We start from the raw sequence: 16320 nt of genomic DNA, 5'->3' as shown, positions 1-16320 counted from the left end.
CCAGAGGCTATTTTGGTAGCCAGGTGGAATCCAGGTGGAATCCATGGAATATCTTATCCGGGCCTGTGAGACAGTAAAGGGAGGATGCTGACTGCTCTTTTGGGCTGACGGACCTTCACAGAAAAGCTCGTTTCTGGTTTCCACTTTTCCCCAGGAAAAAACGGGTTTTCTGGACAGTGACTTAGTTTACCTCACTTCAAGGGTCAACTGAACTCCATTCCTTCTGGGCGGAGCCAGGTCCAAGGCTGAGGCAAGAGCCAGGCTCCCGCTAATCCGTGGAGGTTCTAGAAGTGATTATTAGCAAAGCCACTGCCTAAGCCTGGCTGAGTCACTGGGCGGTGGGACGGCCATTGGTCCTTCCCTGTCGGACACAAGGCTTTAAAACGGAGAGGAAGACGCAGCCTGGACGTGGGAGGCTGCGAGGGGACCCAAAGGGCAGATCGGCTGGGACAGGAAGTGAGGTAAGCTATGAAATGGCTGCTTCCACCTCGCCTCCCCACGCTTGCTACTGCAGCGTGGCCTAGTGCCCTGCCTTGGGGGCGAGAAACCTAGGAAGCCGGGGAGTCCTGCATGCAAGGTCTGCCTCTGGAATAGCCCTCCGGGGGATCACCCTCTCCGAAGGCCCAGGCAACTCCCTAAGCAAAGCCGGGCCTAGGGCCATGGGGAGCGGCGAGGGTTGGGAGCCGGGGCCGGGAAAACCTGGGTTCCAGTCCCTCATCCCACGGCTACTCACCGTCTGGCCCCGGGCAAGTCCCGGAGCTTCTCTGAGCCCTTGCTGGCCGCTCAGCTGCAAGGGGGAGCCGGTTTCCCAGCGGAGGCGCCTGCCGTTAAAGTTCCCCTCCCGGGGCAGGCCGGGCAGGCCAGGGGGTTCCCCACGTGCGGAAGGCGCGCCGTCTGGAACTGAACGGCAGGGCATGTGGGCTCTCTTCCAGGATTTTCTCCCGAAAATGAGGCCTGCGATCCTTCTCGGGTGCCTGGGGGTGGCCCTGGCAGCGCCGGTGAGTGTCTAAGGCCGGGCTAGGGGGCGGCTTCCCGCTGGGGAGGAGGCGGGGCCCTGACTGCGCCCTCTTCTTTCCCGCAGCTCCTGCCCCGGCCCCTGCTCTCAGCGAGCCACAGTCACGAGGTCAGTGTCCCCGGCGTCACGTGGCTGCCGCTTCGAAGGGGGTTTAGCTGAGTCCGAAAGGCTGGGGTTCAAATGGCGCCCCTCAGAGGGACGCTGCGGAGCGGCGCGCCTCCGTTTGCCTCAGTTTCCTCCAGCGTAAAGCAGGGATGGCCCAGTAGCGCGCTGGGCCTCCTCTGATGATGAGGACGGGAGCGGGGCTCCCCTGCCAGGGGAAAGCCTGGCCTCACCGGCACGGCGAAACAGGAAACCCCAAGGATCGAGCTCGTTCGCAGCTTGTTTTGCACTGTGACGCCCGGCCCTTGTGCCCCCTCAGCACCAGGGCAGGGGCTTTGCAGGCTCCATAAGGTGTTCGGGGGTACCACCCTTTGTGACCCGCTATCTTGGCAAAGATGCCGCAGGGGTGGGCCATGCCTTCTCCAGCTCACTTGGCAGATGAGAAATCCGAGGCCACGAAGGCTAAGTGACTTGGCCAGGGTCACACAACTTGTAAGTGTTCGAGGCTCCATTTGAAGCCAGGAAGATGAGCCTCCCCGACTCCAGGCCTGCTTTCCTAAGTACTTGCTGCTCCTTCAGTCAGTGGAGCTTTCCCGGGGAGCAGATCCACGCCGCAGAGGCAGGACCAAGGCCCAGTATATCCCCGTTAGCTCGCCCCCTCCCTCCCTCGGCTCCAGGACCATTTTATGAAGGAGGAGTCCGGGGAGAAAGCGCCTCCGGGCCGAAATGACCTGTGGCCAACCGGCCGGGTGGGGGAGGGGTGTAGTAACCCGTTCTCTCTTTTCCTTTGCTTCCTCAGCTGCTGGTGGGGCTCAGCAACGCCAGGCTTGGGGTGCTCCCGCCCAGCCGCCAGGTACGGTGACGCCCGCGAGAGCTTTCAGAGAAGCACTCCCCCTACTTTGGTCTCCACTGACCTTTGCCCATCCCCCTCCCGGAGGGGAAGCAGTGCTGGCTTCTTTTTTCCAGTCCTGTGTTCAAGGATCTAGGTTAGAGTTCTCCACCGCCTTTGGTCCCTCCACCCCTAGAATCTAGCGCACTTTCCCGACCCAGCTATGGGGAGCGAAAGGCAACACATGATACAATTTGTTACCTAACGCACACAAGAAATGCTATATAGGAATAAATTAAATGCAAGAGAAGATCATGCTTTACAAATTATTTCCCATAATCCTTTACCAAGCTTCTCACAGCCCTCAGGTAGGAGAAGGTAAGTGCCGCCGAGCTTGGGAATTCCCATAAAAATAACTAGACTTTTTTTTTTCTTTAAACCCTTAACTTCTGTGTATTGGCTCCTAAGCGGAAGAGTGGTAAGGGTGGGCAATGGGGGTCAAGTGACCCGCCCAGAATAACACAGACTCTTAAAGCCATGCATTTACCTCTCACTAGGACTCCCCATTTTGTCTGCAAACAAAAACACCCTTTCCCAGATCACTGCTTATTCACGTGTGTGCTATTCCATTTGCCCGAGCTGTCCTATTGCCATGAAGCCCATCCTTGGATGAACCATCCGCCTTGCCTGGAAGCCCATCCTGCAATTGTTGTGGAGGTGCACAAGAAAGCCTTTCTCAGGCCTGTCACTCTCTCCAGTTTGAAGCAACCCCCCTGTTCTCTCATCCCTTCTCCTCTCCTCCCAGGCACCAGCAAATCCACTGATTTTTCCTCTGCAACAATGGCCTCCCATACCAGGACTCTCACGGTCGTCGCTGGGTCATTTTGGAGGGCTTGTTCCAAATGAGATTCCCTTCCCAGGGCAGGTTAAGTTGGCTCAGAGAAGCCCGGCAGTCCAGCAGGAACCTCCTCAGCTGCAGATGCTTCAGCAAAACCAGCAGGACCCCTATCAAGTAAGCACACCTCAAACTCTACCTGGGGCTGATGGGGCTTTGTCCCAGGGTGCCATAATCCTTTACGCAGTCCGGCGGCCTGCACCATGCAAGCACCCCTTAGGCCACCATCTGGAGTGTCCTGTCCCCACATCAGGCCTCTCCCGGTCATCAGCTTCCTTTCAAACTCCCAAGGCCTAGAGGAGTAATCAGCTGCCCCTTCCCAACTTAGTCCTGGGTCCTGCTGGCCTCTGCACTGCCGCCATGTCTCCCCTATGAAATGCACACGCTGCAGGCGTGGTCATTCCAGCTTGTGGCTCTCTAATGAAGTTGTCCTTCGTTACTTGATGAAGAGATTCCCCTTCCGGGGGAACGTTAATAAAGCCGGGGGTGGTTCTTTAATAGAAGTTCTATCCTCGATTCTATAGTCTACGTATTGTATAAAGTAGTATCCATCTGGAATGAGGTCGGCAGAGATGCCGGAAGTCTTCAGAGAGCTTATTCCAGCCTGGCACAATTCTAATTCATGCTGCCTCATCCGTGATCCTCCCTCCCAGCTGAATGGTTGCAAAGGAAATCTGTTGGCCAGTTTCAGTAAAGGAAAGTCCTCCGTGTCCACATGGCCAATGGTTCTTTGGCAGCCGGCACGGAAGCTGAAGTTGGCGTGGAATTCAAACCCAGTTCTCCTGCCTTCGAATCCAGCGCTCCGCTTGGGGCTTTGGGGCATTTTCATTTTAATTCTCGATTCTTGCTCTCCTCACAGATAGTACCTTGCTTCTTTTCATATGGACTTCCTCAAGTCTGGGGACAGGTAGGTAAATAAAAACGGGTCTGCAGTTTGGGGTAAAAAAGGTAAATCTTCTCACAAGAAACATTTATTAAGCACCTACTATGTGCCAGGCACTATGCTAAACACTTTCCAGATATTCTCCCACTTTGTCCTCACAACAACCCTGGGAGGCAGGGGCTGCTGTTATCTCCATTTTATACTTGAGGAAATTGAGGCAAACAGAACTTAAATAACTTGTCCAGGGTCATCTTGCTAGTAAGTGTCCAAGTCCAGACTTGTGCTGAGGCCCTCCTACACCATGTGGCTGCCCATGCTGGGCCAATCTAACCCAAAACAACAAAATCTGTAGTCCACACTAGGGAAGGTACAGATTGGTCTGGCAGGACCAACGCAGCCGTCTCACCATGTTGATGTCAGTATGGCGATCTTGTCCTTGCATGCTCTTCGGATGACAATCTCTTGATCTGTTGTTTGGGGAAGCGGGGCACTCGAGGACTTCTGGGGGCCTCAGCGCCACCTTTAATATCCAAAAATGGCCATTTTGTGAGCCAGAGTGCTGGCCCCTTTGACTCCAATCTGCAGCTTTGTTCCAGACATTTGGGAGAAATGCCCCCTTATCGGGGAGGACGATAGCTTCTCGGCTAATGAAAATTAAGTGCTCGACTCTGACCTCGGGACTTAAACGGGGTCGCAAACATCCTTCTTCCTTAAGGTAATGTTTGTAAAGGACTTTGCTCACAGCATCCGGTAGGCCCATAGGAGGTGCTGGGGCAATGCCTGCTCCACCCCCACTTAGATGGAGTCTGGCACAATCAGTTCAGACGGCCCCAAAACAAGAAAGCAAGAAAAATTAAAGCAGAGAATCAGTGAACCCCAAAGCAAGCTCATTATGTTCAGTGCTCGATACGCATGGACAAAATGAAAGAAATTTGGGCAAAGAGGGCACGTGAGGGTGAGAGTGTCAGCTCTGAAGGCAGAAAAACTGAGTTCAAATCCTCTTTCAGATGCTTGTGTCTGTGTGTGTGTGGCTTTGGTCTATCTGAGCCTCAGCTTTTCATCAGTAAAATGGGAATAATATTGCTTATAACATCTTCTTGAGGGTATTATTGTGTTATAGCAAAGCTTAAATCACTCTATATATGTGAGCTGTGATTATCGCATCCTGTCTTAGAAGCTGTAACATCCACTCATTTGAAAGCTGCTACTAATGTGGCTGGGCAGTTCTGGGCCGGGAGCCAAGACCGGAGTTCAGATCCTATCCCAGACACCATGAGGTCCCTGTCAAGGCACCTCAGTTTGCCCATCTGTAAAATGGAGATAATAATTGCCCCTGTCTCCCAGGATTATTATGATGGTCCATTGAAATGTTTGTAAAACATTTTGTAAACTTTTAAGCAGCATACCCCTTCACACCTCCTCCAGTTCAGGCAAACTGGCTTTTGCGCTTTCCCTTTCTTCTGCTCCTCCGGCTTTGATTTGTGTCTCCATTGCCTGAAATGGACTCCCACCTCACTTCTGGAATACTTAATTTCTTTCAAAATTCAGTTCAAGTGCTACTGACTACAGGAGGGCTTTCCTGCTTCCTCCCTCTAGTTATTTATTTCTCCTCATCCCCCTCCCCCAAATTGTCTCATATATACCTACATAATCACAATAATGCATTTATACAGAACTTTATATGTAAGCACTTATAAATATTATCTTATTTGCAGGCAGAGGCAGAAAAGAAAGGACTTGCCCAGGATCCCACAACTAATCCATATCTGAAGCTGGATTTGAACTCAGGTTTTCCTGACTCCATATCTAGCGTTCTGTCACCTAGGTGCCTGTCTCCTCTGACTAAACCACAAATTCCTCAGGGCAGGACGAATTCTTTTTTCTTCATCTCGATGCCTGGCACAGAGGGGTGCTTAATAAATGCTCAAAGATTGATTGATAGATAGATAACTCTGGCCCAAGCAAGCCAGGAATGCTCCCTCGAAGCCTATCTGAACTCTGGCCTGAGTCTCCTGGTCTCGCCATTGAGCCTTACCTTTCCCATAAGCCTCCAGGAGGGCATTCTGTTAGCAGCCAGGGGCTTCAGGCTGGGGAAATGAAGGAGTCCCCCCGCAGCACCAGCAGCTCCAGCCCATTCCTATCAAAGGGCGGCGGCGGAATACAGCTTGTGGCTCTTGCCTTGGGAATCGCTTCCCCAGCAATCTCCCGCCTTTTGGGATCAGGGTTTCTCTGGGACACTGGGCTGCCCAGGCTCGGGGAGTCATTGGGCTGCTTTCCACACTGTCGGCTTTGTTTAAGGAGACATCGAATGCTGCACAAATGGGCCTACAAGGAAGGGATCTTAGGAGTCATGGGACCCAAGCCCCGTATTAGGACACCCAGGAGGCCGACGGCCCAGGCTCCTCCTCTGTGTTCTGGCTTTAGTTCTCTTCCCCGTGTCCTTCTCCAGGCCCCCTTCCAAAATCCCGAAAGAGCAAAACATCCCTTGACAGTTATTTCTCTATCAAGACACGGATGGGTTTGGACGGATTCGTCTGCTAACTAGAGCGTGTTTGATGTTTCCCAAATAGATGGTTCCATTCTATCCAGTTTGCACGTATGGCCCACAGGACCTGCCGATCCAGTTCTCTCCACAAGTGGGGCCACCACTGCCACAGGAGCAGGTACCTGGCAATGACCTCTCTTTTCTGACTGTTCCCACTGGAATCGGAGAGCCTGGGATGAGCCAGGCTCAGGGGGAGCATTTACTTAGCCTTTACTTGTTTTAACTTAATGGCTTCCAGAGACGCGATGGTCTCTTTCAACTGGACCCAGGTTTGAATCCCACCGGAGACATTTACTAGCTGGGTGACTGTGGCCAGGTCACTTATTCTCTGTGGGCATCAGTTTCCTCATCTATAAAATGGGGGAGTGGATGGGATGACTTCTGAGATTCCAGTAAGGCTAAGGGCTCCAGAACCATGAACTCTGCCATTGCTTGGGTAGGTCTAATGGGCAGAGTCTCAGTGAAATGCCATGAGCATGGATAGTCCCTGGAAAGGAAGTCTTGAATTCAAATTCAAGGGCTCTCTTCTCATATGTTGTTACCAGCCTCATTCTTACTGAGTCTCTGGTCATTTTTTTTAAGAGTTAGCTTAAGACGTAGCCCTGAATCCGTTCATCGTAGGCAATAAGATCCCATGAGGTCAGAATACTTTGAAAATCTCCTGTAGGAGTCCAGTGAGAACTACGGAGCCTGGAGTCACTCCCTGAGCTGACAGAGAGTCCATCTGAGCTCCCTGCCACTCAGCGGTTGTCTAAAGATGAACCATCTCTTGGGATTCTCTCTTCTTAGCCTCTCGAGCGATCCCCCGCCCCCCAGAGCGCATGTTGCCAAAAGCTGTATCCACTCTGACCCAGCGGTACCAAGTAGGAGAGACAGTCTACTATCATATTAGTCATCGTTCTAATTCCTAGCAATAGGCTTCAAATCAGACCGCGGTGTATAAAAAATATCTCACCACCTAGAAAGAAGAGCTTTATTTTAAATAAGTATGTAATATCGAGAGAATTCCAGTTGATAAAGTAAATAGTCCTGACAAGCACTTATGTTGGGCAGCTACATGGCTCAGTGGATAGCGAGCCAAGCCTGGAGATAGGAGGTTCTGGGTCAAATATGGCCTCAGACAGTTCCTAGCCCTTCCTGCTCTTTTGCCTTGGAACCAATACTTGGTATTGATTCTAAGACAGAAGGTGAGGGTTAGAAAAACAAAGGACCTCTTCCCTACGTGCCAGACACTCTGGGGATTTAAAGACAAAAACGAAGAGAATTTCTGGCCTTAGTGAACTTCTATTCAACTCTTTCACCGAGCAGGGGCTGGTGGGGGCACAGAGTTTACGAGGGGCCCGGCCTTCGTCCTCATGGCTCTGTGTATAAATGCACGTATACAGACACGCGATCATGTGTCTATCTGTGGCTGGCTGGCTATTTTTGTTGTTCAGTCATGGTTCCGGGGTGCCTCCCTCTAAACGTGTCCATCTGGGGTTTTCTTGCCAAAGATACTGGAGAAGTTTGCCGTTTCCTTCTCCCGTGCATGTTACAGATGAGGAAATGGAAGCAAATTTGAACTGGGGAAGATGAACTCAGGAAGACTCTTTCAGAAAGAAGATAAAACCCATCTGCGTAGCACTTCTCCTGCCTCTCTACTCCCTCACTGCCATCCTTAGAATCCTTAGTCTTCCTCAAAACTCATCTCAAAGGGCACCTCCCACTGGCTGTCTTCCCTGATGCCCTCAAAATGCTTTGCATTGATTATCTGTAGTGTATAGGAGGTGACTGAACATGGTAGATGGGGGCTTGAGTTCGAATTCTGCCAAGGACCCCTACTGGACCTGGGACCATGGACAAGGCACCTAAATTGATCAGTATTCTAGGCAACCCGCTAAGATATTAAGGCGCACCAAAGGTATCACCTTGCATTGGTAGAGGGAGTTTCCTCACTTGGAAGTTCCCCGCATCACTGAAGTCTCGGGTCCAATCCTATCCCGATATTTCGTGTATGTTTCTAAATGTCGTCTCATGGGCTGCGAGCTGCTTGGGGACGAGGGCAGCTTCCTTTTCACCTCTCTGCCCCCAGGAGCTGGTATATCGTAGGTGACTGACACAGACAAGCACAACTGAGTACGTGCCGACTGTAGGAGAGAGCCGCAAAGCCAAATGTTACGTGAAGTCTCGGGGCAATGGTTCCGACCAACCAGGGAGCACAAGGAAGGCTTTCCGGAGATGGGGAAGGAGAATTCCCTTAGCCAAGTGGGGAGGGGAGAGGTGCAGGCAGGAAATGCCAAATCCAAGGGCAGTGCAGGACAGGCACGGACGGAGCTGAGTTCGGCTGGAGAATGGAGTATTTGGAGGGGACTAAGCCGAGATAAGGAAGGTGAGAGAGGCAATGGTGGCACCAGATCACAGGGGTCTGAAATCTATTTGGCAGATCATGCGGAGCCACGGAAGTCTTTGGAACTGATGTGAGCGGATCTGGGTTCAGTGGAAGCTGACCAGGCCACAAATCAGGGCCCCCTGCACGGGCATAAGAAATAAGAAACACTGTTCTTGTAGAGGCGGGATGCACGAATTGCCAGAGGGAGAAGTGGGGCACTTCCCTGCAGGAGGCTGGTCCATGGCACATTCAGCTTCTACCTTGCCTTAGTCGGGTGACATCTGCTCCAAAGATTTCCGTGGCTCTGTTACCTACCAAGGAAGGCTTAATGTCACGAGGGCCCGGGTGCTGCAAGTGACACTTGTACCAGCTTGGTGGCAAAGGGACGAGCAACAAAGAGATGGATGTGGGGGATGTTTCCGTGACAGAATCAGTAAGATTTAGCTGAGGAAGAGGGAAAAGTCAAAGAGACAGCCAGAGGCTGGAGACAGGTTAAATGGCAAAGGGACAGAGACAGAACTAAAGATGAAAAGAAAGCTTAGGGAGAGACCCAATACATCTTTGTGTTTGTGCAAAAGCTGAACAAAAACAATTAACGAATCTCTCGAATCTGACAGATTCCATCTTATCCTGAATTTGGGTGCCTCACTCAGCAAGCGGGACCTGTAAGTGTCACTCTTTTTATTTCAATGAGGCAGCTTGGGGTGCTCATTGCTGCCATTTTGTTCATCTAATTAGCCTGTTTGTCTCGTAAAAATAATGTTTCTTTACTGCTAGCTACAAATCGAGTTTGTTTCTCGGCTCCAGAGCAAACATTTGATTGAATCCCATCCTCTTTCTTCATGTGTCTATGAAGGAGTTCTGATTTCTGGAGCAAGACTCCTCAGATCTTTTAGCTTCAGACCCGAGTTGAGAAACAAATGCAGATGTTGGCTTCTAGATAGGAAACCTGAATGAAGTGGGGCCATGTACTGAGCGGGCAGCTTCCCCGATCACTGAGAGCCTTGGAAGCACCTGGGCCTTCAAGGGGCAATCCAGGCTTCCAACAGCTCCTAGGAAAAGTGTGTAAGGGTAGATGGCCCCTCCCGTAATCTGGGAAGTGGTGCCCGTTTTCTTGTTATGAGAAGCCCAATAATTCCCTGTCTTCCACAAAACAGGGCAGGGGCAGATGCTGCTTCTGTCCAGAACCATGAAGACTGGGAAGTTATCCTGTATTGCCCTGAAAGCTAGAACTATCGCTGCGATGGTCACTGGGGTTTTGCCTATCAGTCCATCAGTAAACATCTTTTAATGTTTATGTCTACATGCCAGGTATTGTGCTAAACACCGAGTATACCAAAAAGGGGGGGAAAGGCCTAGGGCAGGACTTCTGGAGAGTGCCCAAATCCCTATTTCGGGACATGACTCTTTCCCTACTTCCTTACTCCTCAGTCCTAGCCCCTGGCTGCTTGACCTAGGTGCCCAAAAGGTAGAACTTCCCAGTTAGCCATGTCTGGAAATAGACTCCTCTGCCTGCGTGTCTCTCGTCAAGAGGTAACGTGTTTCTTTCATTTTCCAGGACTCCTGGTTTACCGTTTCACTTGTCAGAATTCTAAAGTCTTTCAAAGTTGTTTTTCTCTATAATGTTATTGCACTGCATTCATTCTCCTCAGCTCGCTCTCCTTCATTTCACTGAGTTCCTCCCAACTTCCACCACAGTGGTCCACTTCGCCAGATTCCATTGCGCTCCGATACCTTGAGATGTTATAGCTGCTCACCGACAGGAGGCCACTGCCTTCGTTCAGGACTCCTTGAAAAAATCTTTCTCTTTCCCCCACTCTTTTCCTGGATGGTACGTGAGCAAATGCTCAACACTACTTCCGTCCACCAGTTCCCTGGCTCTATTTCTTAACATTCTGTGCTAGAATCTTGTGGAGCAGGACGCAAGACCAGGAATTTCCCCCAATACCATCCAGGGAGCTTGTTCTAATGAGCTGACTTCTAACTCTGCATAGAAACTTTAGGAAGCCACGGATTTAGCCCATTTTTATTTTTTAGCATCAATGTCTTAACAATGAATACATGTTAACATCCACATTTTAAGAATGATAGCTTGTCATCACGTTTCTCTAATCCGGTAGGTGTTGCCCGGAGGACAGCAGGAGAGGACCTTTGACCCGCTAAGAGGGGATGCTCCTGAAACCCCTGCCATGGTAAGGATGCTCAGAGGACTTTCCCAGTTTGGGAGTCAGATGACATCACATGGAAACTCAAGGGTAATAATAAAAACAATCCGCATTTATATTGGGCTTTAAGATTTGCTAAGCACTCTCCGCACCCCAGCACTGTGAGTTCAGTCGAGTACATCTCGTCTCTAGAGATGAGGAAACTAACGATCACAGAGATGGAATAACTTCCTCAAGGTCACACAGGGAGGAAGGAAAGAAAGATGGAAGGAAAGAAGAACAGAAAAAATGAAGGAAGGAAATAAGCATTCATTAGGCACCTACTATGTGCCAGACAATATACTAAGCACTTTAAAAATATTCTGTTATTTGATCCTCACAACAAGCCTGGGAGTTAGTGCTGTTAATACTCCTATCTTACAGTTGAGGAAACTGAGGCCAATTGAAGTTAAGCAAGCTGTCTATGGTCCCACAGCCAGGAAATGTCTGAGGCGAAATTTGAACACAGGTCATCCTGCCTCCAGGGTCACTGCTCTGTGTTCTTTGGTGCCCCCTAACTGCTGTCCTACTTACAACCTGTAACTGTCAGAAGCAGGAGTTGGATGTCTGTCTTCCCGATTACAAGGACAAAGAATGGGTTTGTCGTTGTGGGCTTTTCTTTGGTTTGAGGCAACTGTCAAAAATGAAGCACTAAAAACGGAAAATCGGCCCCTCCCTACTCCTTCTGCTCCAACAGGGCCATATCAGCTCGGTAAACTTAGTCCTGTTCCCAGTTCTACCTTCAGAACATCAGTATTGCTCGAGGCCCTCAAATGATCTAGTCATCTTTGGGGCTCTCTTGTTTGTCAAGATTCTTAAGAAGATTTTTACCTGAGCCAACCTCCAAGGAATTTTCATTTTCATTTTTCTGGATTTTCGTTTTTGTCAGACTAACATTGTGAGCACTTTCATATACAGAGAATAGAAAAGGGTTTTTATATGAAACTGAATTTCTGTTATTTAAATTTTGTTGTTTTAAAAAGTGTATAACAAATTGACCGTGTGAGTTTGGAATATATTTAACTAGCCTAGCTCCCTCTGAATTTCTATTCTCTTAGGTGTATTTAAAAATATTTCAGTGGCGGCCTTTTTTCTGTTATAGATCCTTTATTTATGTAAGTCCTCTGTCTCTCTTCTCAGTCTGTCTGTGATCTTAATCACCGAATCAGAGAACATGCAGAGCTTATTCACTTTTTGTATTGTTCCATCCTGTTTCCCAAAATGGCAGGCTCAATCCCGATTTCCATCAACGGTCCGTTAGTCTCCCTGGCCTCCCATGTCCTCTCCAGCAATGGTCATTTTGGGGTGTTTTGGGTCATCTTTGTCATTTTGATGACATTGATCAGAACTGTTTCAATTTTCATTTTTCTCATTATTCATGAGCGGTTCTAAATGTTTATTGCTCCCTGACCTTTTTTATGAGTACTCTCTGTGCCTGTCTTAATGATTAAACTATTGAGAATCACTCTTGTTCTTCTGTATTTGTCTCAGTTTACAATATCACTTGATAGCTTGGATACCAGACTTTTATCAGAGAAACTTGTTGCAAAGATATCCCCCACCCCTGCCTGCTCCATTAGCTTTTCCTTTCTAGCCTGAAGTGCATTGATTTTTGCTTGGGTAAAGTTTTCCATTTGCTATTTTCAAATGTGTCCATTTTCCTCTCCCATGATCCTCTTCATCCTTGTTTTGTCAAGAATTCATCTCTCTGTGGTTGGGAAAGGCACCTTCTTCCCTGGCCCCATGATTTGTTTGGATGGCACCAATGACGTGCATCGGGTATCCATGTGAGGCTTATTGTGGCCAATGAGATCAGTCTAATTCTCGCCAGGCTGCTTCGGAGTAGCTCTTACCTAATAACGGGCATCTTTTAGTTTGTGTGGGAACATTATGCTGTTTTTTGAAACCTATTTTTATTGATTCCTTTGTGTTTAACATTTTTTTTAAACATTTCCCACTACCTTCCTTGTTCCCACACTCCCCCAGAGAGCCATTTGTATAATAAAAAAGAAAAAGGGGGGAAACCAGCCCACAAAAGGAACCGTCCCCAGGCAGTACTGCATGGTGATGGCTGCTGGCCTCTGCAAAAAGCAGAGGAGGTTTCTCTTCCTATTTCTTTGGGGACAACTTGGTCCTTCACACTCGCCTGGCACACAGTTACCGCTGCTGCACAGTGGTGGGGTTTTACAGACCCTTCCATTGCTGTAGTCAGTGCATATGCCCTCCTGGTTCTGCTTTCTTCCCTTTGTAGCAGTGCCTGGGCCTCTGTCCTACTGCTTGGCCTGCTCCCTCTTGGAGGTCCGCCTCTTTTCGTCCTCCTGAACTTCTACAGTTCTTTGCTGTTTTCTCGGATCCTCTAGAATCTAGATCTTGTGCTATTCCAGGTGAGTTTTCATATTAGCTAATCGAGTTGTGTGCAGTGTCCCTTTGATGGCTTGATCGGCATAACCTTAAATCGAATGGCAGCTAGATGACACAGTGTCTAGGGCACCAGGCTGTAGAGAAAGACACGAGTTCAAAGATATCCTCAGACACGTACTAGCTGTGGGAACTTGGGCGAGTCACTTAACCTGTTTGCCTCGTTTTCCTCAACTGCAAAATGGAGATAATCATAATACCTACCTCCCAGGGTTATATTGGGGATCAAATGATAATTCTAAAACACCGAGTAGCACGGTTCCTCACCCACAGTAAGCTCTATATTAATGTTAGTTATTATTATTATTTCCATAAATTAACTTCAGTAATATTGTCATTTTTATTATATTAGCTTGGCTGAGCTATGAGTGGTACAGTATTTCTCCAGTTCTTTAATTGTTCTTTATTTCCTTAAGGAATATTTTGCAATTTTAGCAATACAATAGAATGCATTTTGGCTGATGAGCTCCCAGATAGTTCATGCATTTTCAAAATACTTCGAATGAGAATTTTCCTTTTTTTTATTTACTACTGGATTTTGTTACAGCTATATAGAAGTACTTTTATTTTGGTAGACTAATTTTGTAGCCCCAATTTTATTTTATTTTTTTAGCCCCTTACCTTCCATCTTAGAATCAATACTGGGTATTGGTTCCAAGGCAGAAGAGTGGTAAGGGTAGGCAATGGGGGTTAAATGACTTACCTAGGGTCACACAGTTAGGAAGTGTCTGAGGCCAGATTTGAACCCAGGACCTCCTGTCTCTAGGCCTCACTCTCCATCCACTGAGCCACCTACCTGCCTCCATAGTCTCAATTTTACTGAAATGATTAATTATCTCAATGTTTTCTTTGCAAATTCTCTAGGATTTTTCTAGGTAAAAGTTCATGTCAGAAGTCAACAGGGAGATTTCTTACTTAATATATTGGTTTATTTCCAGATATTATTATGTAATCTGTTCTGATCACCAACTTTTTCTATAAAAATAAAAGAGGTGGACCTCCAAGAGGGAGCAGGCCAAGCAGTAGAGCTAATAATTATTAATTTGTCATTTAGTTTTATATGTGATACTGCTAGTTCTCTTTCCTTCCCATATTTTTTCATTGTCTTCCTTGGGATTCTTGACCTTTTGTTCCTCCAGATGAGTTTTGTTACAATTTTCTCCTTCCTCTAAATTGAATCTATTTAGGGGCAGCTGGGTAGCTCAGTGAATTGAGAGTCAGGCCTACAGACGGAAGGTCCTACCTTCAAATCCGGCCTCAGCCACTTCCCAGCTGTGTGACCCTGGGCAAGTCACTTGACCCCCATTGCCCACCCTTACCACTCTTCCACCAAGGAGCCAATACACAGAAGTTAAGGGTTAAAAAAAAAAGAAAAAGAAAATAAATTGAATCTGTTAAGTATGTTTCTTTACCATTTTCCCTCACATTTTATTCAGTATTTTTATGTCAGTATTCATTAAGGATGCTGGCCTATTCCTCCTTTATTTTGTGTCTCTTCGGATATTAAAACTATAGTTTCATAAAACAAATTTAGTAGAATCTCTTCTTTTTCTACTTTGCCAGCAATTTATATAATACTGGAATTCATTTTTCTTTTAATATTTGACATAACTCATCTGAAAATCCATCTGGTCATGCTCCCTCCATCACCCCTTGGAAGTTTCTTTTATGCTTGGTTTAATTTCTTTTTTTTAGTTAGAGTTAAGTTTTCCATTTCTTATTCTCTTAATCTACCCATTTTACATTTTTGTAAATATTTATCCATTTAAAGTATCAATTTTGTTGCCTTAAAATTGGGCAAAGTAGTCCCTGAACATGTTGATTTCTTCTTCACTTTTTGTGAATCATTTTTTCATTTTTTATGAAATATATCGGCAGTTTGATTGTCCTCTCTTTAAAAAAATGAGAATTGCTAACAGTTCATTTTATTAAACTTTTTAACTTTTACTTTTGTTCATTTCTTTTTTGATTTCCAGAATTTCTATTTTGGCATTTAGTGATTTTTTTCATTTATTGCTTTTCAAGTTTTTTTAAGCTGAATGCCCAGTTCATTAATATGTTCTTCCTCTCTTTGGTTGATGAAAGTATTTAAAGATATAAAAATACTCACAAGAACTACTGTGTATATCACAAAAATTATTTTGTCTCATCGTCACTTTATTTGTTCAAATTGTCTATTGTTTCTGTGATTTGTACAAGGAATTTTCAAGGACAGAGTTTGGTAATGTCCCACTCAGATACAAAAGCAGATGAAGGTGCATATGCATAACTTTCCTGGAATCTGGTCTCCATCCTGAGTGGTTATGAGTCCTCATGACGTTTCATTTCATCTTAATCCTATTGCTTTCTCTACTTTCCAGTTTTAGCCTACATGGCCCCATTGTCTACCTGTCTATTCTAATTCTCACTCTTTTTAGCCAGTAGAAAATGTGCTGCCATATGCCCAAAGAGAAATGGTGAACCTTGGAAACCCCTATGCTGGAATTTTCATGCCTTCCTATCCTTTGAAGCATCAAACAGCCAACATTTTGGCTTCCCCCACAGATAATGTCATTCCTTTGGAGCTCATAGAAGAAAAGGTAAAGGAATTAAAGGTTTTCCTAAGGTCAGAAATTCAATTCCTGTTGTTAATTCTGAAGAGAAAAAAGGAAGTAGAACATATGGGTGTTGGTCAGAGTCATATGCGTATAGTACTGAATACGGGTTTGTCGGGGACTAAAAAAGTGATGATAAAAAAGTGGCAATTGATAATTGCTTCTGATGAATAACCTTCTTCTATCATCAGATCAACCCTGATTTGCTGGCGGAACCATAAAGAGTTTCCTCTCACGGAATGGAGATATTTTGGAGAAAGGTAAAAAAGATCAAAATTAATTTTGCCCTAAACTATGCATTGAATGCCATGATTCAAACACAAAACTCAATGGAGGCATTAGCGAGGCAAAGTGCTTTTCCCAAAACAATTGTAAGAAATTAATTAATGCCGGAGTTCTAGTTACCAACATGCTCCTTCAGGAAAACCACCATTTTTTGCTTTATTTTTAGCCAAACATCTCTTTCT

At 46.8% G+C, this 16320-nt stretch overlaps 1 protein-coding gene across 1 annotated transcript; it reads left to right on the top strand.

Moving 5' to 3' along the window:
- Nucleotides 1–947: 947 nt before the first annotated feature.
- ODAM (odontogenic, ameloblast associated) lies at nt 948–16074 on the top strand. The gene is made up of 9 exons (XM_044681037.1): nt 948–998; nt 1082–1123; nt 1917–1970; nt 2752–2958; nt 6295–6387; nt 9255–9302; nt 10758–10829; nt 15677–15838; nt 16045–16074. The coding sequence occupies exons 1-9, from the start codon at nt 948–950 to the stop codon at nt 16072–16074; spliced, it is 759 nt and encodes a 252-aa protein (XP_044536972.1).
- The last annotated feature ends 246 nt before the right edge of the window (nt 16075–16320 follow it).

This window comes from Gracilinanus agilis, chromosome 6 (genome assembly GCF_016433145.1).
Source record: "Gracilinanus agilis isolate LMUSP501 chromosome 6, AgileGrace, whole genome shotgun sequence".
Classification (NCBI taxonomy): Eukaryota; Metazoa; Chordata; class Mammalia; order Didelphimorphia; family Didelphidae; genus Gracilinanus; species Gracilinanus agilis.
The sequence above is the reverse complement of the archived record's forward strand: the minus strand, read 5'-3'. Positions and strand labels throughout refer to the sequence as shown.